This window comes from Dicentrarchus labrax, unplaced genomic scaffold (assembly GCF_905237075.1).
Source record: "Dicentrarchus labrax unplaced genomic scaffold, dlabrax2021, whole genome shotgun sequence".
Taxonomy (NCBI): domain Eukaryota; kingdom Metazoa; phylum Chordata; class Actinopteri; family Moronidae; genus Dicentrarchus; species Dicentrarchus labrax.
Genome location: NW_026136714.1, coordinates 8,839,675 through 8,866,476, shown reverse-complemented (window position 1 = coordinate 8,866,476; position 26,802 = coordinate 8,839,675). Strand labels below are relative to the sequence as shown.

Genomic DNA, 26,802 nt, shown 5'->3' with positions numbered 1-26,802 from the left:
TAACAGTTGCTTCATATTCCTATACAAATTTGATGGTGGCATCAATATTCTCATCTCGGCAACAAAAGCAAACTACTGAATTGTCAGGTTATGTCCTCTAAATAAAATAAGCCTATTTCTTATTATTATCAAAATCACTGAAGCGGTTTTAAAGAAAAAGCTGAAAGAATTTTCGCTAAAATAGAGGAATCAGTTTTACTGCAGCCTTTATTCTATCTTTCTCTATCTTTACCTGTCTTTCTGTAGTGTTTTTCTTATCAGTTTTCTTTCATAGTTCTAGTGCACCTCTTTTGTAGGTAAGCAGATTTCTATGGTTTATTTAAGATAATTAGAAGAACGAGTTAGAAAAAATCATTAGATCATGATTGAGTAAGACCTCTTCTTTTAGACTTTTATAAGGGGACATTTAAGTTCTCTCTGCCTGTGGTTGCATGGGAAGTAGTTTGAGTCTCTTTAGGGCTAATGTTGGTGCACTGAATGTCCTTTTGGGAGCCCTGTTTTCATTCCCTGTGAACCTGTCCCTCTCTCTGTGTTTCTCTGGACATGTCATCTGCAGCCTAGCCGTCCTACTCTTCCTCCTTCTCACTCCTCTCCGAACTCTGACCTCATGCCGACCTCATGTTGACCTCTGACCCATATCTTTTATTTTTTTTGCGACTAGTCGTGCATATTTTTTTTTTGTGCTCTTGAAAACCCCACCTTTTTAAGTGTCCGCTCTGTGACCAATACCCCTCACACAGACTGTGTACTCAGCACCCACTGGGAGGGGGGAGGTGACCCTCGCTCTCTCTCTCTCGCTGTTTCTGTCTGTGACCATCACCCTATTTTATATTCCTCTTCCTCTCTTGCTGTCCTTCTTTTCTCTTTTCCCACTCTATCGTTTCCCTATTTTCCCATCCCTTCTTTCCCTGCCCTCCCGCCTGTCTGCATGTGCATGAGGCTGACTTTCATCGCTCATCTCCCCCCTGTGTTTGCATGGAGACACTGGGATAAGGGGCAGGAGTAATGCTGGCTTTTCGGAGATGACGAATCAAACACTGCATTTGCACCTAATGCTGCTTGACCGACACACATATATCTTTGCACGGCATGGATACTGAGAATGACCTAAAGTCTGTCTCTGTTCCTCCTCAGTGATCTGTCCCATGGGGGTTAAAAAAGGCCACAAACCTTTTTTTTGCGAACTCTGACTTGTGTTTGCTCTGTTCATGTATGAATGTTGTGGTTGTTTTGTATGTCACTGATTCTATGTGCAAACTGTATCCATCTGATGGGTTATTTTGCGTGAAATATATGTTTTTGATGTCTTTGTGAGTGTTGTATGAGGGTCAATTTGATATTGTTCCTCTCCTTATTGTAAATGTGCTTATTTTTTGATGTGTCATCAATAAGTCTGTGTGAGTGTATCAGTGTGAACGTCTTAATGTGTTTTTTAAGTTGTATACTGTAAGTGTTTTATGTCTTCCATATACATGTGTGCCTAGTGAATGGGCAAAATTAGTATTATTTCCTTTACATGTATTTTTTCATGAGCTTCACTGCTTTGTTTTTCTGTATTTATGTCTTTCAATCAGGGGGTCAGGCAATCACAGGCACATTGTTCATTTTTCACTCTTGCCCATTCCCCTTATTTCTTTCATTTCTAAATCTCTTTCTTTCACTACCATTGCCTCATCTACTAACATTGAGAGAGGGGACTGACAAACTCATTCATCAACAAATTCATGGCACATCCCATGTTGTATTTTGTGTTGTGTCACCAAAAATAGACTCATAACACAATAATAGTGGCCTCAGGCCCTGATATAATGTAAATTTCATAAGCAAACACACTAACAATTCACACCTGATCATGTATCTCATTTACTTGGAATAGGAGATCAGGTTATTTCAGTTGAATTCAGGATTAAATTATAATGATATAGTTAAAGCTCTAATTGTATTTGCTGTAGCTTAGGCTATATATTTCAGCTTTAAACTCCCAGTGTACTGACGGATATAATGCAGCATTTAATGTGAAGCCAAAGGACAGCATTTGTGATTGGGGCCCCGGAACTTTAAAGTTTTCTGACAAAGCAGGTACCTCTTCTGTTGTGACCCAAATAAACAAGAAATTATCATTTTAACCTTTATTTAATTCTTTACTCATCATTTTCTGTGTCCTGGTAGTAGAATATATAACAATAAATAAATAAAAGATATATAGACATTCATGATTACTAGTTTCTACAGACCATAGGCAGGAGTTGAGAGGCTGAGAGAGAAAACAGAAAGTAGGACAAGAGGTCTTTCTGGCTGCTTAGTGTCACAAATATCTCCTGCACTCTCAGCAGAACTCAACAGCAGCACTGCCCAACATGAATCAAGTTACACCTTGTACTCTGCACAGTTTTCTCATCATTATACAGTATACACATACAGTCAGTCTCTTTTCCTCTCTCTGCACGCACACACATGCTCATACAGAAGCAGAATCGCCTCCTCTTCTTGCTCGTATCTACATACTGTATGCCTCACTACGTCTCCTATTTCATCCTCTGGTTAATGTTCCTCCTGGTGTCCTTCAGTGTGACAGTCATAGTACCACTCACACTTTGCTTTACCTACATTGCCATTCATTAAATTTTTTACATAAACTACTACATAATTTCCAGGGTAGCTGGTCATTTTCAGAATAATTCATTCAGTGTGATCAGGTTACAAGACAGATACAATGCAGATTCTGTGTATATTTACAGAGTAAAAGTGCACTTTTTAACATAGTCTTTAACTGGATTTTTATTTATTTTTGTGCATAATGCACAAAAAGCAAAACATTCCTGCTGCTGTGACATTGTGCGCTATCGTGCCAGTTCTGCCTTTACAAAAAATAATATATATTGTTATAAAGGGTGCTCAAGACAGTTGTAGGAGTGACCTGAGTCCACAGCACATTAGCAATGTACAGTTTTACTAACTGAAATGAAATATTTGTATGTCAAACTTATGTTTGAGGCAGCAACCATGTGACTTTCACAATGGATTTTTTTTTTTGCATAAATATAAGCAATACTATAGGTTATGTGTTTATATAGCTGTGTTATATTGGATGCATTATAATAAATATATTGTTATGTGTCAGTTGGAGAGCAAGCAGCTGTGTGGAGTGAGCTGATGGGTGTGTGCACTTGTGTGTGTGTGTGTGTGGAGAGAATGAGATTGCCTGCGTGCATGCTATCCAGCCTGACTACAATATTAACCTGCCTGTTTTTTGAGTGAGTTTGAATGCATGCATATCTGAGTGTGAGTGTATGTGTGAGATAGTATGAGACAGAGAGTGAGAGAGTGTGTTTATGGCATGTGTGTGTATGTCCCTGCCGGACAGGTGTGTGTCCCAGCCCCAGGTTGGGGGCAGAGGCAGTAATTCCTGTCCGTCTCCCTGCAGGTGGCAGCCAGCAGAGCAGCATCAGTCACCGCTTGGTCCAAACCTCAGTGTCAGTCTCTCTCAGTCCGTCTGGCTGTGTCTGTTGCTGCTGCCGCTGCTGCTCTCACCGTCAGCGCTGGCTGATCGAGCTTGACAAACCCTCTTCTAAAAGCTGCCCTTGCTCTGTTGTCTTAAGCTCCTTGCACCTGTATTCCAGCCCCTATTGTCTTGGCCCTCCCCTCTCTCCTTTCCCACTCCTTTCCCATTTGTCCCTTCTGCCTCCTCTACTCCTCCCCTAAATGCCCAGCTCCTGGGCAGGGGCAGTTACCCCCTCCCAGGGTTCCGATGCTGTGGGGGGGAGGTGGGGAGCGAGGCGGGGGGGCCGGGTGTCAGTGTGCCTCTCTCTGTCTCGCTCCAGGTTATGGGCTCGCGCAGGAAGAGCTTCTCTCACCGGCCTCCATGCAGTACAGCCTGCCCTCCCCGCTGGGTTCTGAGCCTTACTGGCAGGAAGTCTCCAGTCTGGACTGTGCACCCATTGCCACCACAGAAGAAGACACCCTCATGGAGATGTCTGATGTGCAGGTGTGGCCCTCAGGCAACAGCCCCTCCTTGGTGCCTGTGGAGGACTCCTCGCTGGAGTGCAGCAATGCTGATGATTCAGAAGGTCTGCTGGGGCTGCCGTACGGAAGTCTGGGTCGGCCGGCTAGTCAGGCCAGCGCAGCCAGCGGAGGGGGTGGGGTGCTGAGTGGTTCCATTGAGCTACCCGAAGACGATTCAGAGATGGGCGTTGACTCGCTCAGCACTGCCACGCCAGCCTCACTTGGGGGCACCATCGCTGGGATCAATCTTAACGGGCTGAACAATGGTCAGGGGTCAGAGGCAAGTTCGGAGGCATCAGCATTCACCAATACGACTGGTGGAGATGGAGCTGGAGGAGGAGGAGTAGGAGGAGGAGGAGGAGGAGGAGGAGGAGAAGGAGGGACGGGCTCAGTGGAAGGGCTTTCTCTTGTTGCAGGACAGCAAAGGGTGTATGCTCGGCTGAGTGAGTCACCTGGTCTGAGCTGTGTTGCAGATCGGAATGGAGACAGGTGAGTCTGACCTCTGACTGCGTCTCAGGTGACAGTGCAAAGTCACAATCACACCAACAAAGCAGAACTGATAAATAGATCTGTGCTAACGTCCCATTAATCTTTATTGCATGTCAATGGTGATCTGGATTCTTTTTTGAACATTTCTTGCAGAGGAAGTGACACTAAGGGGTTATGATAAGTTATTTTACTTTTCTTAGATTTAGCATGTACACTATGTGTACCACCTCCACATTGATCCGTTCTTTCCTTCCAGGTCAGGTAATGGTGGAAACGGAGGTGGTGGAGGCTCTTTCCTTTCCTACCTGCAGGAACAGACAGGCCCGGGATGGATCCCTGTCACCGACCCTACACAAGCCTGGGTGGGCAGTCAGCCTAAACCCAGGCAGGCCATGGACACCATGATGTCATCAGTATGTAATGCTGTGGATGGAGACCAGTCCCATGTGTCCCAGGAGGCCTTGCTTCAGCCTGTGAGGGACATGGGGCACTCGGAGATCTTACGGGGGCACTTCAGAGGTACCCAGCCCTTTGAGAAGGGTTTGGGCTTCCCACACAGGGTACCAGAGCTAAGGGCCTGGGATGATGTGCGCCTGAAGGGCCAGGTGAGTGTGTTACTCCTCTCATGCAAAGAGGAAGGTTTTTCCTCTATGACAAGTTATTAGTTATACAGATATTAAACTTTGTAGGGAATGATAAATGTTGCATTGGCTTTACCTGTTGTGATGCAAAGCCAGCAAACTTATTTCAACATTTAACATATCACCACATTCATGATAGCATTGACAGTGCTAATAAGCTAATGGGGGGACCTGAATGTGTGTACCAAATTTTATGACAAACCACAATATCAACCTCATGGTGGTCCTTGAGGAAAAGTTTGGTGATCACCAAAGTTTGTAGGATCCATCCTCTGAGGACTGTGATTGTCTGTACAAAATTCCATGGCAATCCATCAAAGAGTTGTTTGGATATTTCAGTCTGGACAAAAGCTGTGGAACAACTGAAAAACTCTTCTGGCGTGGCTGAATCTTTTTTTTTTATTTCGATACATTTTAACTACAATGTACCATCGATGCAAACTGCCTTTGATGGGAAATGTTGACGTATAGTAAAAAAGTTAAACAGATCTGACTACAAGCAGAGGTGTCAGTAGTACTATTTTCTAACTGCCGCTCCTTGAGGTCAGACCTAAAGCTGAAATCTGCATTAGATTATTCATGATAGATGCTAGAAATATACTGCAAACAATGACACACACACACACAAACACACAGAGACTAGGGCCCAAGATGGGCACAAACAGCATGTCCGGCCAAATATAGCAAGCATTCACACTGTCCCACTCATGTTACATGATCCCCACCCCAGTCATTTCCACGTGTTAACTTTCTGGCACAGCACCACCTAATGACACTGTAAAGGACAATCTCAGCAGTGAAAGTGTGTGAGAGCAGACATAGACTTGCTTTTAGGGCCATTGGGGACTTGTTTTTGTATGTGGTTCATAGTGTTTAAGAAGGGGCCCTTTAGCTTGGCTCGTTCTTACTTTAGCTTTTGTAGAATTTGGATGCAGTGGGTTGCAATGCTGCATAATTGTGATGTGTTTTTTGAGGAAATGTGCCTACTAGGCTGTGTGGGTGAGAAATATTTTGTAGTTAAAGTAATAAGTACCTGAAGGGAAGGGAAGAGGAGGAAGTAGTGCTCTTACCCTGGCATACAGAACCACACTGGGGTAGCCAGAGGTATTTAAAGCTCACGATCACATGGTCAGAAAGAGAGAGAGGTGGGAATAGAAGCCTCCCAAGGTTGCTTTTGCTTGGATTTGATGTCATTTAGTGGGTACTCCTGACCTGACAGTGAGAAGGAGAAGGAATAGAGACCTGAGGAAAGGGCCCACTGCCCCAGCACATGGAGGACGGACATGAACTGAAAGACAAACAACCGAACTACAACTGAACCAGTGACAGAAGGCCGCAGCTGTTACCTTTTCTCTCAGCTGGGAGAAGTGCTGCGTGGGGAAACCGGAGTCACTGAAGGCAGCGGGAGTGTATTGTCGTGTTCAGTTGTGTTGATTTGCCGGGGATCAAAGTGGGGCAATGTGGGCCCTGGTGACAGAGCTCCTCTTCAGCTTCGTGCTGCTGGCTTTCCTGGTCATCAGCTGTCAGAATGTCCTCCACATAGCCAGTGGCTCTGTGCGGTCCGTGCTCACCTATATACACGTTCAGCTGGACCGCGAGCTTGGTGAGGTTGAGGGAGTGGCTGATGAAGAGGAGAACGTCACCACCAGAGTGGTTCGCCGCAGAGTCATCCTCAAGGTACAAAAAGAGGGACAGAGGACAGGCAAGCAGACCTGCTGATTTACAGACAGGAAAACAACAATAACAGGAGAGAGAAGGAGAAAATTCAGTTTGATGAAAGGCTGAAGGATGCAGTGTATTAGATAAAATGCAGGAGTGGTGTAAGATGGGGTCATGATAATAAAGGTAAAAGATTTGACAGGGTACATGAGTGGAGTGGGTGTGACAAAAGTGGCAGTGAGGAAATCTTGTATATGATGATGACAAAAACTGAATCGAATCAACACAATAATAATAATTCATCCTCCAATAGATTTAGGTAGATTACCATCAAATAACTGCACGAATGTGGCTAAACTTATCTCCTCCTGTTACGGTTTAAATAGATTGTCTTGGTGCTCAACAAGTTTGGACTCCAGTTCTATTAAAAAAGCTGATGGCATTTTCTTTCACTGTATCTCAGACACTGTTAACGCTAACACAAATGTTTACATATTTAGTTCGGATCTACACAGACTCCTCTGGTCTTTGGTCTCCCTTCTCCAGCTGTAGGAATGTCTTTGAGATTATAAATAGCTGTGTAGACACGCTTTAAATTATTAGGGGCTATACCAGCATTGTCACGAACCTTGTGAACTGTAATTATAAGTGTTGCTAAGAAACATTAGTGAACTCCATAAATCCCTACTGTTTGATTTATATGCTTGAACAAACATCCCTCTAACCCCTCACCCATCTGTTCATCTACTTCTCTGTGTTTCTAATTAGTGGAGGGGATTTATGGCATGCAAATAATTACACTGCAGTGACAGCTATTTTAACATGCTGTAAGTCCACAATTTACTGGGCGCAAATTTTCTTTCCACCATCCAGAGTTTTTACCTAACTTTTTATGCTTTGAAAAGTCATATCTTGTAGCACTTAAACTAAAATGTAAGTCCATAACCTTCAAGAAGTGCCATTTATGGTGTCTTTACAAGGATACAAATGCTTTTCTGTGCGCAGGGTGATGAGGTTGAAGATCTTCCTGGGGAGCAAGTAAGCGAAGAACAGTTTACGGACGAACATGGAAACATTGTCACAAAAAAGGTCAGCCATCGCAACATGTTTCTATACTGTATTTTTAAACCGGGGCCCAGTATTTGTTTCCCTTATGTCAGTGTCACAATACTCACTCAGCATCTCTCCACAGAATGATTATTAGAATAATAATAATAATCATTAAACAGCTCATCAGCATTCATCACATACAACATTACACTATGGATATACTGTACCCACAATAAATAAATTGTTTTCATTTTTAAAGACAACAATTTTTTTCTCCATAACCATTTTCTTTATAATTCACCAACTCTGTCTTTTCACTGCCTTATTCCCACTCTCTGCTTCCATCCATCACTCTCTCCCACCCTCCTGTGTGCGTTTGTGATAGATTGTGCGTAAGGTTGTGCGCAGAGGGAAGGGTTCAGGTGAGGAGGGGGTTCAGGAGGTGAGCGTGGAGGGTTCTCTGCAGGACGCCAACGAGCTGGAGGTTGATGCTGAGCAGTTCATGAGCTACGCCATCCTGGGCCGGGACAGCAGCAAGGTGGGCTTCTGATGTGCAGACAGCTCTCTGTTGGCTTGTGAAGCCTTGCGACACCTGGGGCTCCCGTTATTAGCTAAGAATCGCAGGGAGCACTTACAGCCCAAATGGACAGAATCAGATCAGATGATACAGCTCAACACCATACATGTAGTAGCTAGTTTATAGTGAACAGGAGACTCTGTGCTGCACAGTGAGCAGTCTCATCTCATTGTGGTTTCCTCAGACGTATCCGAGTTCCTGAGTAGCTTAACCTGCATGAGCTTCAGTATTACAGGCTGAGAACATAGTTTGTGTGTCATGATCTTAAAAACAATAGCCCTGTTTTATCATGTGTCAGTCCTAAATCACTCGCGGATGGTTAATTGTATGATTGTTGACCTTCTGTTACATTAATCTCCACTCGAGTATTATTGCCTCCTGTTCATCTTCTGCATGCAGTAGGAACAAATAAGTCCACTTTGCTCTGGTGCTGTTATTGCTTTGGGTGAAGTGCTCACAGTTCACTGGCCCATTCAGGGTTTCATCATTTTAGGCATCACTAAGCCACTTCTACACTTCACATGTTTGTTTCTTGCACATTGATGACTGAATGAATTGATTGTGGCTCCTTGCAGTGGCCATATTTTCCATTCTGTCCCCATCAGTTATCTCAATGGCTGACTCCTCTGTCTTTTGTTTTGCTTTCATTAAAGTTTATAGTCCTTCAACTGTGACTGTGTGCTGTATCACTCAACCCCGAAAGGCTCTCTGAATCAGAGCTGGGTCAAATATTATTAACAATCTTTTAACTTTTAAATAGCAGAGGACTGGGGTTTTAACACATTGTGACAATTCAGGACATTAGGGTTTCTTGCACTTATTGTCGTATTGTCTGATGTGGTCATATCCCATCCATCTAAATATTCAGTAATGAAATCAGAAATGTATTTGCAAATATTATTTGACACAGGTCTACTCTGAATTCCAAAGACTGTAGATGTTTCTGATGCCGTCTTATCTTCAACTGTCTTTCCAACTGCCACCCATCACTTCTGTCCTTGCTTGACTGTTTATACATAATTTCTTTGTTTTTTCCCCCTCTTTCTTCTCCCTTTACTTATTTGTTTCTTACTTTTCTATTACATCTCCTCTGTTGTTTTTCTTTGTGGCACTATTTCCTTCCTCTGTTCTTCCATTTCTGTTTTCCTTCCTCATCTTTTTCTTCCTGTCACATCTCCTTTATTTTACTGTCCCTTACTAACACTCCCTCAACCTCTTGTTCTGCTCCTGTCAACCCACCTCTTCTCAATCCTCGCACCTTGTCTGCCGCCAACCCCTTCCCCCCTGTAGCCCGATACTGTGGATGTGAAGAAGGGTGCTCAGATAGTGAAATGTGCCAGTCTGCGGAGAGTTAAGCAGTGAGGCAGACTGAGTGCTGCGTCCCCGCAGGTACGGGACTGACCCACAGTGCCTCATCTGACCTGTGGGCTAGACCATTTAATCCATTCTCTCTGGATTAAATGCATCTGAATGTACCTTTAATTCAATACTAATGATATGCAATGTGATGCTGGCACAGCAAAATGACACTTGAATTTTCAGTTTAACAAATGGTTAAAATATAAATGACACACTTTGCCCACAAAGTCTAAAAACATGATAACATTTTAATCTGGAAATGGAGACATTCTATGACAGAGTTGTTGTTTTTTATTGTTTAAAATAGAATTGAGTTTCAGTCAGTATAAGGTGATATCAGGTGATATGGAGTAAGAAGACATATCCATATAAATCTGAGGTGATATTTAATGCCCCAGGAATTTTCTTTCAGTTTTTTACAACCTGAACAATATAAATTCAGGCTGCTTGCCTTTTTGCAAATGCTTTGTAATGTGTACCATTGATGTATGGACTTATATTTGTGAATAACAGCAAATACACAACAATCATCATATTGGGTGATTCATTTATTTTAAATTAACTCATTCTTAGTGTGGTAATAATTTCCCTACCACACGTAATTTATCTATATTTCTGTGTTCAAAGAGTCCCATTGTACACTCTGTATAATGCCATACAAATGGACAGCACAAGTCTGATGCAAATAGATCATTAATGTTTAGCAATAAATTGTGTCAAGCCAGTTTATTTCTTCATGCATGCTGTGACAAGCTGGAAAAAGGGTTGGCACAATGTGCACTCAGCAAAACAACCAACCTAAAAGGATCTTGTAATGTGACAGCCCTCAAGGTCAAAGCTGTAAGGCCAGTTGTCCTGCAAATTGCTATCTGGAGCCACTGTGGTGTGTGTGTTTGTGCGTGTGTGTGTGTGTGTGTGTGTGTGTGTGTGTGTGTGTGTGTGTGTGTGTGTGTGTGTGTGTGTGTGTGTGTGTATATGTGACTTGCCCTTTCTAACATAAAGGCCATGACATTCCTGAGATTACTGGTATTTCAAGCGACTCACTACTGAATGTTAAACCACTTTTGCCAACCATTTTTGCTTGAATGCTTCTGCAGAACTAATGCTTTTGTTTAATAGTGTGTTAAAATGACTGTTGATGAGTAAAATAAGACAGGAATTTGGGTGATATATATGCATCAATTGAAAGAATTTGCTTAGATGGACAGTTTAGCCAAGCACTATTGAAGACATATAGCATACATATTGTATCTCTGACTCAAAAACACATTTGCATTTACTTACTGCAGTTTGCATGTTGATGCTCTAGACAGACAACTAGAAAGTTGTAGCTTGTCTTAAATCAGCTTGTTTCCGTCTCTCCACAGAGCTCTCCACAGGATTCTACCCCTTCACCAAAACCATCCTACATGGACACATGACCAGCAGCAGCTGACAGGAGGAAGAACATACATAAAAAGGCAGACAGACAGAAATGAAGGGCAACAGACACCAACCACAGCGGCTCTGCCGACTATCAGCACGCACCGGAATAGAAGGATACGGATTTACTTGTAGTTTTTATTACCTTTTTTTTTAAAGAAACCGTGGAAAAAAAACATCTACTACTAGGCTAGAAGCATGATTTCGTATAAAACAAAAACCAAACACACAAAAAAAAAAACTAGCAACCAAAATGTGCTTCCTGTTATCTGTATCAGCATGAGTGACTGCTGCCGCATGGCCTGTCTTTAACTACAAATACTGAGGGAATACAAGGGAGGGTAAAAGGGTGGGGAGGGATGGGGAGGAGACACTACTGTGTGGGACAGGCATGCAATGTGGGGTATGGTCAATCACTGGCCCGTTTTCTAAACCAACAGGGGAAAGTGTATCAGTCAAAAAAGGGAGATTAAAATACTGAGAATTACATAATCTCTAGGCAACAGGTTACTCCCCCTCCTCCCTGCCACATTCTTCCAGCTAAGAGCATCACAAACTAGTTTTAAACCTGTCCCAGTGCTCTCTAAGTCCAGTAAAGCTACAATTATCACACAAGGATATTGGTGTTGTACATAATATCGTATGCACTAAAATGCTATACGTGACTGTGTGTTACGTGTGTTGTTTATGTTCTAAGATCCCTATGCGATGCCACTGATGCTGCTGTTTCAGGTACATAAGAATTTCCTCCCTGTTTTTCTCGTTTGGTTTGTTTGGTCTGAACCTATATATTATTCTATATATCAAATGTTGTGTCGCTCTGCCTGTTTTAAACGTCAGATTTTTGTGTGTCAGGTTGTTTGTTTCTTTGTGCTTTCCATGTGCTTTCGCCTTTTGCTTTTGACATGTCAAACTGTAGAGGGAAGACATGTTGTAAGTCATTTACTGTACTGTGGCTTTTTGAGGTTTGGGAGGCAGGTTTCTGCACTGAACCTGCCTCCCCGATCTCCTCTCAGAGTGGTTTGCCTTGTGGAGAGGGTGACAATGAGATATATGGTGAGTGAAAGATTATCACGAGAGATTAACCTACTCTACCATCCCACTCCTCCGCCTTTTCTTGTCCCCAGTGTGCTGTATCCTTGTGAGGTTTTGTGTGAATCAGATGTCTGTCTGAGCCAAAATCCCAATAACCAGTCTTCACTCTAAATCTTGCCCTTATTGCCCTACCTCCACCTCTCACCCCCTCACCCCTCCAGTCAGCCTCTCAGAGTAGATGTAGCAGTCCTGCCTACCTCCAGCAGGGGGGGCAGGATCCCACCTTCAGCAGCGTCTGATTGACCTCATCATGCAGTATATTATACCACCACACATGAGGTGCACTTATACACCATCTCACCACAACCACCGCCACCAGAAGATGTCACTTGATGAGGGTAAAGTAGCTGAAATGCTGGAAATAATGTAGCACTGGTTTGACTGGGTAAAAGATAAAGAGTCAGCTGGAGAAAGGAAAGTGTCAAGTCGAGGGTCGAGGACGTGTTGAGCTTTGATGTTTGTCTCCTTGGTAATTCTTTGGAGTGTAGCAAAGACAGTCAGTCACCAATCACTGTGATGAGAAACTGTAATACCGACCCGCAACTGTGAGCCTGACCCTTCCCGAAGCGTGTCTTTTGTTTCACTCCTTCTTTCTTTCTTTTTTTGTCTTTTTTTTCATGATTTACTGTCTTAATTACTGTACTTCAGCAGAAGCAATAACTGCTTACAAAAGGAAAGGATTGTTTGTGTGAGTGTGTTTGAGTGTGTGTTTGAGTGTGACATAGAGCGAGAAAGAGAGAGGGGGGATTTAGGATCATAGTTCATGTTCTTTTCTAAGATTTTGATCTGTTAATCACAGCTTTAGGCTGCTCCTCACTCCACACAGAAATGATGTCAGCACATTAGTATCCCACATTTTATCACTTTGACTCTCACAAAAAAAAAACGGTGAAGTTTTACACTAAGATTGGGCAAACACTGGTATGACTTCAGATGAGCCATCCCATCTGCAAAATGCCCACTGTCTGTTTTTGTTACTCATCAGGGAATGTAGGCGTGTTTAGTCATAGTTTTTAAACCTTAAAGACATTCATATGCACCTTGAAAGAAATCCTACTGTATGTGTGTTTGTGTGTGTGATTTGAATATCACATATTCAGTCCTGGATATCAGGACAATGTCAGAGTTGTGATAATATCACAGGAAGTTTTATTGCAAATGGACAAAGAGCAGAGGCTCTTAGATTATACATGTAATTCTAACTCACATATTTTTTTAAAGTTGATTTACCTCAATAAGCGTGCCATCTCACATGATATCAATTACCTACATGCATTTCTTTCAAACATTATGTTAGACATTGAATGCTTTATTATGGAAAAATATGTAAGTCACAGAAACTTTGCAATAATCACCCATCAATAAGTGTTTGTTTAGTACGGCTTCACAGCCAGAGATGATGAATGTAAGGTCTTTGGTATACTATAAGTCTTGTTATAAAATAGTCATCTGTGTTGGCTCTGTACTTTAGTAGATGATAGGGTATTCACTCTGTTGTTTCAACTCAATATCTGCTGTTGATCATCAACATTCATCAACATACACACAAATCATTTAACATGAGAGAGAAGACAGAGAAGCCTTTAAATGGGTTCTGGACACTTTAACAAATATCCCTTCATCAGATATTATTTCTATTTTATTATCTTTTTTAATAACCACAAAAAGTTGGATGTTAATAAAGATTACACATCAGTGTAATGGTGTATTAGCCCTTATGTTATAGCATACAGTTTGCTCTCTAAGGGCTCATACTTATGGTATGCTTGGGTTGCTTTCTGAAGCAGAGGCCGCTTATAAATCCACTGCTGATGTCAAAGTTAGAGGGGGGGGGTCCGATGAAAAGACAATAAGGGGGGGCACCATGAAGTCAGATGGAGTTGTGGGAAGACTCTGTGGCTCCGACGGCTAGTCTTTCAAGATGACAAGCATTTTTCCTCAACACAACCTTCCCCTAATTTCTACCCCCCTTTACCAAATATATAAGTCTGAGCCGATTCTGAGGCTTCCACACGGTGACAGTTTGAACGCGGTTTTGAAGAGAAGGAGTCCGAACACTGTGCAGAGGGAGGAGTGGTTACATCAGACAAAGTTCAGCTCTGCACCGAGGAACTACTGAGATGACGCCATGCACCAAGTTCATGCAAAAATATTAACTGTTGCAAAAACTAGAGAACACATGTATATTCCTTTAGAATGGATCGAAGACATTATTAACGCAATAGCATATTACTCAATACTAAGGAATGCAACTGCGCACATGCACAGAAAATGTTTTTAACATAAAAGGCTATATATATATGAAATATATGAAAATATATATATATATATATTTACTTAGAATGCTATGCACCCTTACTTGTCAAATGGGATTCTAGTTATGTTATGGATGTACTTTTAGCATCATACAGCTGTAGCTACCAAGAGACTGTTGAGTTCTGGGTAATGCCTGCAACCTGGGGATAAATAGGGGTCTTGTGGGTATTTTAACCTGTTTTGTTTGCTTTTTTTATTGTTATGGAGAGTCGAACATGAATTTAAAATATAAATGTAAAAGCCTTTTAATCCAATCAAAATCCGAGAACATCTATTGACAATTTACTCTGTACACCAGCTCAACATTTACAAAAATTAATAAAGAAATGAAATGTGTTTGTGTATAGTGTGTATACTTTTGTGTGAGACGCACGCCCAACTGCTGATGACCGTACTGTAGTTTTTAAGTGTTGTATACATTCTGTATACAGGCCTTGTCCTGTGCAGCCTAATGAAGATCATTACATCCTATAAGACCTTCACCAAAATACCAAATACCAGAGCTACTCACTGAAACTCTGCAAAAGCTCACATATAGACAAATTAATGCACCAGTGGCAAGTGCCTATATCTGTTTTCAGTATGCATTACATAAAACCAGAAGCTATTGCTTGTATTTGCCATATGTTAGGGTTATAACTGGTGGTAGTTTCACTGCCAGTATCATAAGAAGTTGATCTTTCAGCCTAATTAGATAGTCTATATGATGACAGGGGTCTATTAAATATGCTTTAATGTAATATATACAGCCATTGCACAGGCATTATGTACCAGTAGGGGGCGGGATAACTTCACTTTGTCCACCTCGGGAGTTATTTTCCCCCTGCAGCTTGTCTGCTGTCTGCTGTCTGTCTGTCTGTCTGTTGTTTTGTGTGCATGTAGAGAGTGAGTGGAAGCGGAGAAACAAAAGACCCTGGACACTTTGTGTGTGTGTGTGTGTGTATATGTGTGTGTGAGAAAGACACTGCATGTTGTAATGTGACCAATCTAGATACTGCCTTTCATCATTTGCACTTATGAAACAGGAGGTATTTATTTTTATTTATCCGAAAGGAGCCATTCTGTTGAGCCAAAGCAATATCTGAAACAGGCGCGGCGTGGCTTTGTTGTGTTGTCAAAACCAATAGTTTGTTTCTTTGTTGTTGCCAGTTTCATGTCCTTCAGTTAGCTAGTTTTAGTTCATTAGAGTTGAGAGAAGATGTCCACTGACTGCCAGAAGACCACTGCCAAGGCCATCCCGTCGACCAGGAGGGTGACCATCAACGACGCGACGCACATGCCCCACGACTACTCCTCTACCCCGGGAGGGACCCTGTTCAGCACTACCCCGGGTGGTACGAGCTGTTGTTACACCTCTTATTAACTTCTATGTGTCGGAGAGACGTGCTGCTACCCACGGTCATACATGATTTACGCTCTTATGCACACTGAACAGCTGTGTGCAGGCTAACTCCATGAGGTCGGTCGCTGTCAGAAAACGCCACCGTGCACAACCAGCTGCTAGCTCTGTTTGAGCTAACTGCTAACGCTAAGCTAGCAAGTGTTTGGTTGCAAATAGACGCAGATTGTTGACGTTATTGACTCTAAAGCTGTGGAGTAAGTGTGAGTGCATGCATGTGGGTGGCATATCGTCCATTGCAACTTGTTTTCTGGGTGAGATGAGACGTGTTTTCGGGGTTTTATTGTGGGTTTTATCAGCTGATGTTGAAGCAATAGCGACACCTAGTGTCCGCTGTCGGTAATGGTGCTCCTGGTGGCCACCAGTCCACATTAGATACTGTATTTAACAGGTCCCTACAGACTGAGTTACTCTGCCCCTTTATACACTAATAATAGAATACACTTACATCAAGAAAAGTACCATTTATAGATGGTGATACGGTTAGATTTGATGGCCTTCAAATTTGAGTTACACCAACATTACTAGGTTTAGATGGTGGAGGAAGCTGCAGCAGAGTAATGAAGAGAAGTGATGAATGATGACTGAAGCAGCTGATGGTCTTCCTTCTTCTTTTCCTGCCTCCAAACACAAAAGGTACCAGGATCATCTACGACCGAAAGTTCCTGCTGGAGTGTCGCAGCTCTCCAGTGGCCAAGACTCCTCCGCGAGGTCTGCCCAAGATTCCCGGGGTGACCAGTCCTCCCTCTGGAGACACCAACGAGAAGGCCCGTAATGGAGAACTACTGAACAACAACAACATCCCTGCACCTGAAAGCAGCAACACTGGTAAGTTCACACCTCAGGGTGACTGTAGCTATTAAATTCAAAAGCTGCAGCACTGAAAAGACCTCAGTTATGTCACATGTATCACTATCTGACATTAAATCATTAACCTGTTTTCACATAGCAGCCATTCTCTGTCTTTCATGGATGATAGAAGCCCGTTTTGAGGTTTGAACACAAGATAAAAGGAGGTCATTTGTACCTTTTTATCGTTCAACCTGAGATTTGGAGCTTTTTTTGTAGTTTTGCCCTAACTAATGAGTAATAATAATAATATTTATTCATATAGCACCTTTTTAATTAAATTAAGCTCAAAGTGCTTTACACTCAAAAAATAATAAAAACAGATACATGTTAAGTAGCTATTCTGTCTTCAGTGGACACAGTGTTAGCTAGAAACAGTTTCCCTGCTCGTTTTGCGGGATTCTTCAGGGACAGTTAAAATACCAGATTCAGAGGCCCTAAATGTAAGTTTAAGGACCGTATTAAAATCACTTCTAATATGCAGGGTCGCTAAAACAAGAGTAATGTGCTCTCTTTTCCTAACTTTTGTTAAAAGTCAGTATCTAGTGACGTATGAGTCCTGTCAACATAATTTTATGTCAGATTTAGAGTTGTTATTTCAATAAGTCGACTTGCAGCAACCTGAACATCTGCGTCAGTCTCACATATGATTGTCAACATTTTCTTGGCTGTGGCACAAGATGGTGACTTATCCACCCCACCTACAAAGCTCTGATTGGGGGTTGGAGCTCAGCTAAGACCTGATATGATTTCTTATTAGTTTTTGTCAGTTTTATTCTTGAATGACTGATTACTTATACAGGCAGTTGCAGTCCATCAGAACTAACCATTTACTTAAAACATATTCATATATCTGAGTTTGTTTGAAAAGACAGACACATATTTGAAGGCATTTCAGGTTAGATAACTATATTAAAAAAACATATTAGTTGTTGGTTCTTGTCAAATTAAATGAATCATGGACACCCTGTGGTGAATTGGTCACTGCCAGATGTTCTTCATCAGTTTACCTGCTAATGATCCTACAGTCGTCCTGCTGTGAGTTCAATGTAATACAAGACTGTTGAATCCTAATGTAGTAAGACATTTGCTTTATGAAGTATTTGTGTCTTCTCTATTTTATTTTTTATAGGTGATGATGCACAGTTTGAAATGGACATCTAGGTTGTCCTGGAACAAGTATTAAAGTCAGACTTACCAACAAGATGCTGTGAAGAGAAGCTCAGGAGCACCTTCTCTTTTCATCATCCATTCCATGAGGATGGAGGTTCGCCTTCAGTGTCTCCAGTGTCTTAGTGTTTTTAAAGTCTGTCTTTATCAATCTCATTTGCTTGTTTTGCCCAGAACAAATCTGTAATGAAACTTTTTCTGTCTGCCTCAAGGCTTAAACCTGATTTATGTGTGACAAAGTGTGCCTTCCTGTAGTGGCTACAAGTTTAAAATCAACACTGAGTACTTAACACCAACAAAGCCTCATTCATAAGAACAGAGATAATTGAAATGAGCTGAATTTATAACCATTCCAGAAGGATTTGTCACTTGATGTGCTTTTATTTCGACACATTTCCTGACACCTCTCTTCAGATATTGCCTTGAAATGTTCAAGATACTGTATAATTTGTTTTTCCCGAAGTGTCATACAGAGAATGTAAAAACAATTTTGTTGATCAAATTTTTTGGAACAGATTTTCACACGGTTTGTATGGTGACAAAGCATTAAAGCAATTCTGTGCTCCTAGTGAGTCTTGTTCTGTCTTGTCAGTGGATTATAATTTCACAACAGTCAGGGTAATGTCTTCATGGTTATCGGTTCACTGGTCTGAATACACATTTCTCTAGGACTGTGCCACCTGAAAGAGCAAAAAGCCAAGAAAGCCATTGACTATTTACACAATAAAAAGATTAGATGACTATTAGCCGAGCCGAGTTCAAATGTTTCCTGATTTAAAGTGAAGAGTTAATACACATCTTGGAATAATAAATCTGGACTAAGACATGTTGCTCAACAGTCTTTAGCACTTCCTGTGCTCCACTGATTCACCACAAGTCATATCAGAGGAATTCCTCACGGAGCTCGCTGGCAACTGATAACCTCGGTCAATACACAACTGAACATAGCTGGAGGAGACTCCCTCCCTCCTAAGAGCCAGATGGGGTCATAGAATCATGCAACATTTCTGTTCCACTTCTCTTTTCCGTGTTTTGGTATGTTCATTTTGAATTGGTTTACTAGGCTTTTCCCTTTTGATGTGAATTTATTATATAAATGCTTCCAAATAATCGATGTCCCAGGACGTCTCAGGCTACAGAGTTAATGGGTTTTTCTAAGCCCCTCTCTTTGTTCTGCAAGTTTCCAAAGATGTGCAAAGTCAGGTGCAATTGGACAATTTACGATCCCCAGATGTTAATGTGAACAGTTGTGTTCAGCTTTCAGTTCTCTCTCTGTCTTTTACAAATGCATGCTGAGATATGCTTCAGTTCGCCTTTGCATTAACCACTGAATAGGACTAAACAGGAAGAATTTGCAAAAGATGTTATGGCATGTATGTAAATGGTGTTAAAGGTACCTGATCATTGGTGCACTGAATAACTGCAGAACAGGACCGTATGTAGCAGAAAGTAGTACTTACTTTAGGTCCACTAATTTGAACACAACTACTGACAAAGATTTTAAAATGTGCAGGAATATAAGATAAATATTTATCTGCATTAATTGGTAATAATTCCCAAAAGAGTGGAATTGCCTGACCACCAAACAAAGGTTTGTTAAATAACTGTGAGAGAAGTGACACACAATGTGGAGGTGATGATATCAAGCTCTCCTGCTGTGTGTGTTGTGTTTTCTGGACAAACAGTGTTTGTGCATCATCATACTCATCCTATTTCATCATCTATGTGAAAAACATACCTTTTGTGGTAAGTATAGGCTGGTTAAAAGCTTTCAGGCATCATTGCTGGCAATACAATTGCGTACAGTTGAATAAAACCGAAAGTTACCAGAGAACTTAGTCTGGTCTTGTCTTGGGTAGAGGTGTGGATTGAACGGTTTCAGTCCACCCTGTCCTTCCTCCACAGTAGCTTCAGCATCCAGACGTTGACTCTCTCCATTCCCTCACATTGCTCTCTGTTTGTTTGGGCTCTCCTCTTGTCACCTCTGCTTCCTGACGCCCCCCTCCCCAAAGTAAACAAAGGCTACTGCTTTTCTCCCCCCCCATTGCTCCATCCTTCAGTATACTTTTTGGGTTGTTGCCTGTTTGATCACAATCAACAAAAGAAGCCTGGCCACAAAGGACACTAATGACCTCTGATGATGTGTGTGCTGTAAAAGGCCTAAAGATGTGGATTGGAGGTGAGGAAGGTAAATACCCTAAGATGTTAGCTGGTCACAAGTCACAGAAGGCAAGTGGGATTAAGATGTAGATGAGTATCTACGAGCAGGTTGAGGCTCTGAGGAGAGCTTTCTGTTAGGTCACAGAGGTTGTACAACAAGTTTATGTGGATTTTGTTCTATTTCATAGCTACTGCTGAGAGATTCAATGGGAATCACTACAAATAAAATCCAGAAAAAACTGGACCATTTCTATATTTCTTTCTAGATGTACTGTTAGCTATTGTAATACACATATTATTTCTGCTCTTAATGTCATGTTAGCACCTTGATCCCCCATGGATCAGTAAGATATCTCTGAATGTGAGGTCCTGAATATTTTTTAAAATGTTGCAAATCATTGATTTATGCATGGAAGCAAATAATGACCATAAAGATTTAAATGTTATCTAATGTTATTAATAATACCTTATTAAGTTGAAAACTATCCCATCCCCTAAAATTTTCTGTGGTCAATTAAAAAAAACTTGCACAATAACACAAAAAAAAGTATAGTGGTAAGTATAGTGTTTTAAACTCAACACTATATATATTATATTCAGAAACTATGTTCAAATTCAGTCGTGTCCAAAAAACACAAAACATCACAATCATGTCAAAATAAATTGTTTTAATATATTGTTTCATATTTTATGTACAAAATAAACATTTTAATGTATAAATAGATAAAACATATAACATTTGCATAATGGAGCTTTCTTCTTAAAGATATATACTATTGTGTACCACCCAGTATGGATGAGATAAAATCATTCAAAGTTAACAGTCATATCTTGTAGTTTGTTGAAAAAGGCCATGACTAGGACTCTCAATCTACACGAAGACAGTAGAGAAACAGTTGAATTAAAGTTCAAACTCCGTTGCTAGTGGTTCTTGTGACTGCAGCGAAACCGGCGATGGGCTGGCCTTTAGTGACAGCCACACTCTTCGACAATCATGTCCTCGTGATGCCGCAGGGCCAAATCATCGTTCTCGTAGTACAGCATAGAGAGCGGGCTGAGGCGCGTTGGCACGCAGGACGGGCAAGACCCTCTTTCTGGATGGTGATGTCGCAAGAGGCTCTGAAAAATATATGAATGATTCACATAAATAAACCAGCAACTAGACAACAACTTGTGATTGTATAAAATGATAAAGAGTGGGGGGATCATGTTGTCATCTTACCTGCATGTATGCATGGTTGGTGGGACGGAAGGACTCATCCAGAGGTGTAGGACACTCTCCCTCACAGCGATATGCATTGTAGCGCTTAGGGTGCACAATCCACTCGTCCCATCCGATCTGGTCAAAGTCCACCCACATGTCCACCTTCCGACACAGAGGCCTCTGGGCCGGCTCTGCTGCTGCTGGTGCAGCAGTAGGTGAAGCTCCGTCGGCCACTCTCAACCTCTCCATTCTGTTCCTTTTGTGGCGTCGACTTTGACCGTCACTGCTGACTCTGTCCCTGGTCACATACTTGGAGTTCTCCACAGTATGAATGAGACTGTATGCTGTATGGCCTTCCTGTGGCAGGTTATGTTTGGAGAAGATGACCATTGTGACCCTGTTCGTGGTTGGATGGTGAATTTTTCTTTGCCTTGACCCTAAATTCTCCAAGAGGGACTCAGTAATCTCCCCTTCATCCCCAGCACCGCTCCCATGGTCCATGTCAGGTTCTCCTGAGGCCTCTTGGCTCGGCACTCTATCTCCCTGGTACAGCCAATATTTTAACAGAGCAGTCACATTAAAAACCTTCCAGGAAGACTTAGTGCTGCTGGGTGATGTACCGAAGCTCCCCAGGAAAAGGTGCTCATCCTGGCATGAAGTGCTGTCCAGGTTACAGCTCTGCTTCCTGGAGTGATATAAATCCACAGTGGCACGCTCAGAGCCAGAGAAAGCGGGAAGTCTGATCCGAAGTTCTGCCAGCTGGACAAGGTCACTAGTAGAGATGGACGACATGTCAAATGTGACTGTCCATCTTTCACCCTCTTGATGGCAACCTAAAAATGAGACAAAACATTAAAATGAGAATCCACGCACAGCAGTCAGCAGTCTGGATGATTCAGGGGCAAACCAGATCCCTGGACAAATGTCAAAACACCAGAGTGAGAGGGTGAACAGGACAGGATGTGTATTGAACCCCCCTGTGCAAGGACGTCTGAGGGCTAATATACACACCCTCTCACATAAAACAGAGAAAGCCTTTAAAGTCGAATAAGCATTTTGACACTTGCTAGGTTGTAAAAAGGGAGAGTCTGATAACACAGATAACACAGCAGCCAACGAGCTGCTGGAGGATAGAGCACACTGAGGAGAAACTAACATATACAGGATATAACATGCTTTAAATCCAGTGATGTAAAAAAACAATAAGTAAATAGTTAACTCACCTCTGGCCATCAGACTTAGGACGGAGTCAGAACTGTGCGCTGACACGTTTTCGCCCGGTGTAGTGATGGTGTTGACAGGTACTGACAACAAGGAATCAGCCGTCCTGAAGGAGCGGTACAGCTGCATCATGTACAGAGGGTATCTGCTGCGATGACTTGTTGAGAGATTTCTGAATGCTAAACTGGCCTCGAGTCCTGTGTGATATCTGTGCCCCTGAGTGGAGAAAACAACTCCAGAAGAGCAAAAGAGGAATGTGACGAAAACAGTCAGGACTCTAGCATCCATTTTAACTAAAACTCACAAAGTCTACTGCAACAATAATGAGAGACAGAGAGAGAGAGAGAGAGGCAAAGATCTCCTTCCTCTAGCTGAGCTGAGGCTGAAATGATGCTATGTGCAGACAGAGCTCCAGCCAGGCCCCTTTATAGTGGACAGCTGCCCTTTGATGACCCCTGACCACTCCAGGCATCTTAACAGCCCCTCTGATCATCAGAGCACATCACAGGGGCAGAAAAAAACAAACATTTAGCCAAGGTCATTGTCCTGTCAAACTGCCTGGCTTTTTATATTCATTGAGGAACCTAATCCTTTAGAAATGTAAAAATCCATTAACAAATAATTCTTTAAATGCTGTACAGCCATTAACACCTTACTGTTTAGCAACAGTGGGAGAAGTAACGTATAATTTCACACATACAGAAACAAATAATAAAGGTAAAAGATAAAATAACAAAACAGACTTTTAAGACAAATTTAATATTTAAAAACACAAATCTTTTTTTATTTATTTAACAAACATAAAATACAACACTTGTCTTATCTGCTCGTTCCTGGTTGTCATTCGGGAATGTGTAAAACAGTAACATACACAAAATCTGTATTATATTCAGTAAACGGTCCAAATGGTCATATTAGTGAAAGCACATATCATTTATAATTTGAAAAAGATATAAAATCACTCAACAGTGTTTCTCTGTGTTTCAAGCGCTCAGATGTGTGAATTATTGTGTTACAGAGATTTCAAATTAAATAAACAGTACAAGAAGTGACTTCAAAACAACGCTACAACACATAAAATAACAACAAAAGATGTAACAATCTAAAAGTCTCTTTAGAAGCAACACATTCAAATAGACAAAACTGTGTGTTTTATGTAGTATGGTCCTGTAAAGACAGAAGCTAATCAAAAAGAGAAAAGCTTTTATATTACTTTATATTTCACTCTATGAGGCTTGTGTGTAGTTATGTGTCAGTTAACACACTTGACTGACTGAGGTCTGACTGGTCTCATCCGATTCCTGCTGCTGATCTTCTTATAAAGCATTGAAGAAGTTCTTCACCTGTGTATGAAAAGGTGCTTTAAGATCACAACGGATCAGAAACATGAAACGCATCAGACATCAGATCAGAAAAAGGGAATGTGTCTGACAGGGAGGATGAAAAATGAGGTCCCAAACATTAGGACGGGGCCCTCCTGTGGTTGTCCCTGACATAGCAGCTATTACAGCAAAGTGCAATAAATAAAAACATACCTCAGTTATAAACTGCTCCCGCACGACTGGGTCACTCTGAAACTCCACACTGGCATCGAGTTGTAACACAGGGATCTGTTTCAACTTCTCAAAATGTATTCTGAAAAAAGGGAGAGAGCCGAGCTGTATTACACAAAGTCTCCCGGCCACACACTGCTGACTGTCATCTGTTCACAGCTGAGCAACAAACAGCTGCAAGGAAAGGCATTTAAAATGGCGATTGAACAGGAATCTGAGTGGAGCATCCTGTAATGCAATGGCTGCACCACCGCTGGTAATTTCACTGAATTTATTTTATTTCAACACTTTATATCAGATTCTGGTTGGATTATTATATTTAATTATTATTATAAGTCTCTACAGGTTTTCACACTGTGCACATCAGGCCTGCATTCACAGTAGCCACCTGATTATTAAAGTGCATCAAAAAGGATCTATCAGCCAGAAGACTTTAACTTTACACTTCAAAAGGTTGTGTAATGTTGTGTCATTGGAAATATTCAACATAAAAGTCTAAAGATAGACAGAGAGAGGACACACACATCACAACTCACTCAGTGCTCTTCTCAACAAGCCACCTCTCATGTTGAACGTGTAGCTTATTCAGATAGTCCAGTTTCACTCCCTTCTCTTCTGCCCTTCCCCGACGCTCCAGGCGCTCCATACATTTCTGAGAGTTATAAGAGGAATATTTGAATAACACAAATATAAAAAAGTCAAAATGATGTGCTACAAACATCTTTTTCCCTCGTGTCAGATTAATTACATCTCTTGGTAACATTAAATCTCTGAGGTTCATACCTGAGGTGGGGCTCTGAGGTAGATGATGCCCTCCAGCTCCACCTGGTGTCCAAACTGCTCCACCAAGAGGGAGTGCCAGTCCTGGTAGACTGCCCACTCTGTAGAGTTTATACAACCCAGATCAAACATGTTCAGGGCAAAGATGTATCTGACAGGACAGAGAGTCAAGGAGGAGAATGCAGTTAAAAGGTACATAAAGTACATGTATCCATTTCATGAAATTTATATCATGAGCATAACTTTAATCAATAACAAAAATAATATAGTTATAATGTGTCAATTTATGGATAGTGGAGAAAGTCAGCAGCTTCCTCGCTCACTCTGATTGAAATCATTTTAGTAAAGAAGACATCAACATCTTCTCGCCCATCTGAGATGATAATGGGTCTTCTGGGGACCCAAACCTGCAGTGCCCTGACTCACTCACCTGTCACTGTAGACTGAGCGCTCATACACCTGGACAGGTGTTCCCTCTGAGCTGAGCAGGTGAGCAGGAGGAGGCTCGAGCTGAGTTCTCAGCCGGCTCATACAGGAGTACGTCTGAAATGTGTACGACCAGCGCTGAGGGTCCTGGTACATCATCTGAAGCAGGTTGCTGACTGTTGTTTGGGGGGACCCGTCTGTCCCCTGTCAAAAACAGAAGTGGAGATGGTCAGCCTGGCCTCCTTTTGATTGTTGTTGGGGGAAAAGATATAGATGTGAAGAATGTGCACAAACCTTCGAGGTACCACTCTCAATGTTCTGCCACTTGCTTACAGGTTCTGCCACCACCTCCCAGTCTGGACAAGCTGACTGCAACAGTCGTGCAAAAGTCGACTTTCCAACAGCTGATATTTGAGATGACATAATACAGGAGATCACATACAGCTAATGACGTGGCACACAAATATCTCATCTTATTTTGAAATACTGTAACTTACCAATGTTGCCCTCGATAGAAACTCTCTTTACTCGAGCGGATCCAGCCTTAGTTGAACTTGAAAAGCACCTTGAACAAGAAAAACTGAGCTTCCCTGACTGACTGGCCATGGTGCTGAGGTTAGTTGTCTGAGTTATGGCTGTGTTTCCAACTCCCCACACGGTGTTATGTGTCTTCCACGGTGAAGATGGCGCATTGTACCCAAATCTCATGACCTGTATCAAACCTGTCTGTTTCTTTAACGTAGAAACACGGTACAAAAGAGCGCATCGATACAGAGTAGACATTATGATATAAATAAATACAAGTACATAAGTATTACAACATTAATCTGCATGTCATCACCTGGTGCCGGCTGACGTTAGTGAGACAACCTCATGGTAGTTAGCTAATCATCTCCAGGATGTAGCTAACATGAACTTTCGTTATGAATAGTCGATTTCCAGCTATATGTGCAACTATTACTGCATTTATAAACACCGATATATTGCTTGAGTTGTTCTTGTTGCGCTCACTTTTTCGTGCCTCGCATATTTACTGCCGGTAGGTGAAATTAGTAGCATAACTTTATATAAAAATGTGTCCAAATGCTACAAACAGTAGCCACAGGAATCACTTCCGGTGTACACGTTCTGTACTTTCACAATAAAAGCATTTTGACAAACCGGGGGGGGGAATGATTAATGCTGGATTTTTACAAGTTTAGCTATATTGAAAGTTTGGTCATACGTCCGAAAGTACTTGTGCTTTGCCCTGAGATTTCCACCAGATGAATGAGGTCCATTTTTATTTCTGTTCATGCAGAAAATCTGTAGACATATAGCATGTTTTTCTCATTTTCACACAGTTTTTAGACATTTAAAGCCGTATAGTTTGAGTGTTTTATTCGTTGAGTGTGTACCTCGGGATAATGCCTGTTCATCTTGATTCATGC

At 41.7% G+C, this 26,802-nt stretch overlaps 4 protein-coding genes across 7 annotated transcripts in view; 2 read left to right on the top strand and 2 right to left on the bottom strand.

Moving 5' to 3' along the window:
* The window catches only part of ank1a (ankyrin 1, erythrocytic a), an 89,526-nt gene extending 74,580 nt beyond the window's left edge, over positions 1 to 14,946 (top strand). Inside the window, exons 40-45 of one of the 3 annotated variants that reach the window (XM_051421431.1) lie at positions 3,822 to 4,491; positions 4,748 to 5,096; positions 7,797 to 7,880; positions 8,227 to 8,379; positions 9,709 to 9,807; positions 11,145 to 14,946. In XM_051421431.1, the coding sequence (XP_051277391.1) occupies positions 3,822 to 4,491; positions 4,748 to 5,096; positions 7,797 to 7,880; positions 8,227 to 8,379; positions 9,709 to 9,780 (1,328 nt within the window). In that variant the 3' untranslated portion in view covers positions 9,781 to 9,807; positions 11,145 to 14,946. Of the gene's footprint in view, positions 1 to 3,821; positions 4,492 to 4,747; positions 5,097 to 5,576; positions 6,810 to 7,796; positions 7,881 to 8,226; positions 9,087 to 9,708; positions 9,808 to 11,144 lie in introns of those variants that run through there. The other 2 variants (XM_051421428.1, XM_051421430.1) reach the window with 2 other exon arrangements.
* A 497-nt stretch (positions 14,947 to 15,443) lies between these two features.
* On the top strand, positions 15,444 to 18,596 carry eif4ebp1 (eukaryotic translation initiation factor 4E binding protein 1). Its single transcript, XM_051421432.1, has 4 exons — positions 15,444 to 15,638; positions 15,760 to 15,944; positions 16,646 to 16,837; positions 17,991 to 18,596. Exons 2-4 carry the CDS (start codon positions 15,809 to 15,811, stop codon positions 18,020 to 18,022), a joined length of 360 nt encoding a protein of 119 aa, XP_051277392.1. The 5' UTR covers positions 15,444 to 15,638; positions 15,760 to 15,808; the 3' UTR covers positions 18,023 to 18,596.
* A 2,240-nt stretch (positions 18,597 to 20,836) lies between these two features.
* spaw (southpaw) lies at positions 20,837 to 23,288 on the bottom strand. The gene is made up of 3 exons (XM_051423650.1): positions 22,616 to 23,288; positions 21,411 to 22,225; positions 20,837 to 21,307 (listed from the first exon to the last, which is right to left on the bottom strand). The coding sequence occupies exons 1-3, from the start codon at positions 22,899 to 22,901 to the stop codon at positions 21,155 to 21,157; spliced, it is 1,254 nt and encodes a 417-aa protein (XP_051279610.1). The 5' UTR covers positions 22,902 to 23,288; the 3' UTR covers positions 20,837 to 21,154.
* Positions 23,289 to 23,368: 80 nt separating this feature from the next.
* dguok (deoxyguanosine kinase) lies at positions 23,369 to 26,509 on the bottom strand. 2 transcript variants are annotated; one of them, XM_051423652.1, is made up of 8 exons: positions 26,214 to 26,508; positions 25,870 to 26,104; positions 25,667 to 25,776; positions 25,377 to 25,576; positions 24,950 to 25,097; positions 24,703 to 24,818; positions 24,149 to 24,248; positions 23,369 to 23,956 (listed from the first exon to the last, which is right to left on the bottom strand). In XM_051423652.1, the coding sequence occupies exons 2-8, from the start codon at positions 26,078 to 26,080 to the stop codon at positions 23,930 to 23,932; spliced, it is 912 nt and encodes a 303-aa protein (XP_051279612.1). In that variant the 5' UTR covers positions 26,081 to 26,104; positions 26,214 to 26,508; the 3' UTR covers positions 23,369 to 23,929. The 2 variants fall into 2 exon arrangements, with proteins under 2 accessions (XP_051279612.1, XP_051279611.1); XM_051423651.1 differs by having other exon boundaries at positions 25,870 to 26,509.
* Between the last annotated feature and the right edge of the window lie 293 nt (positions 26,510 to 26,802).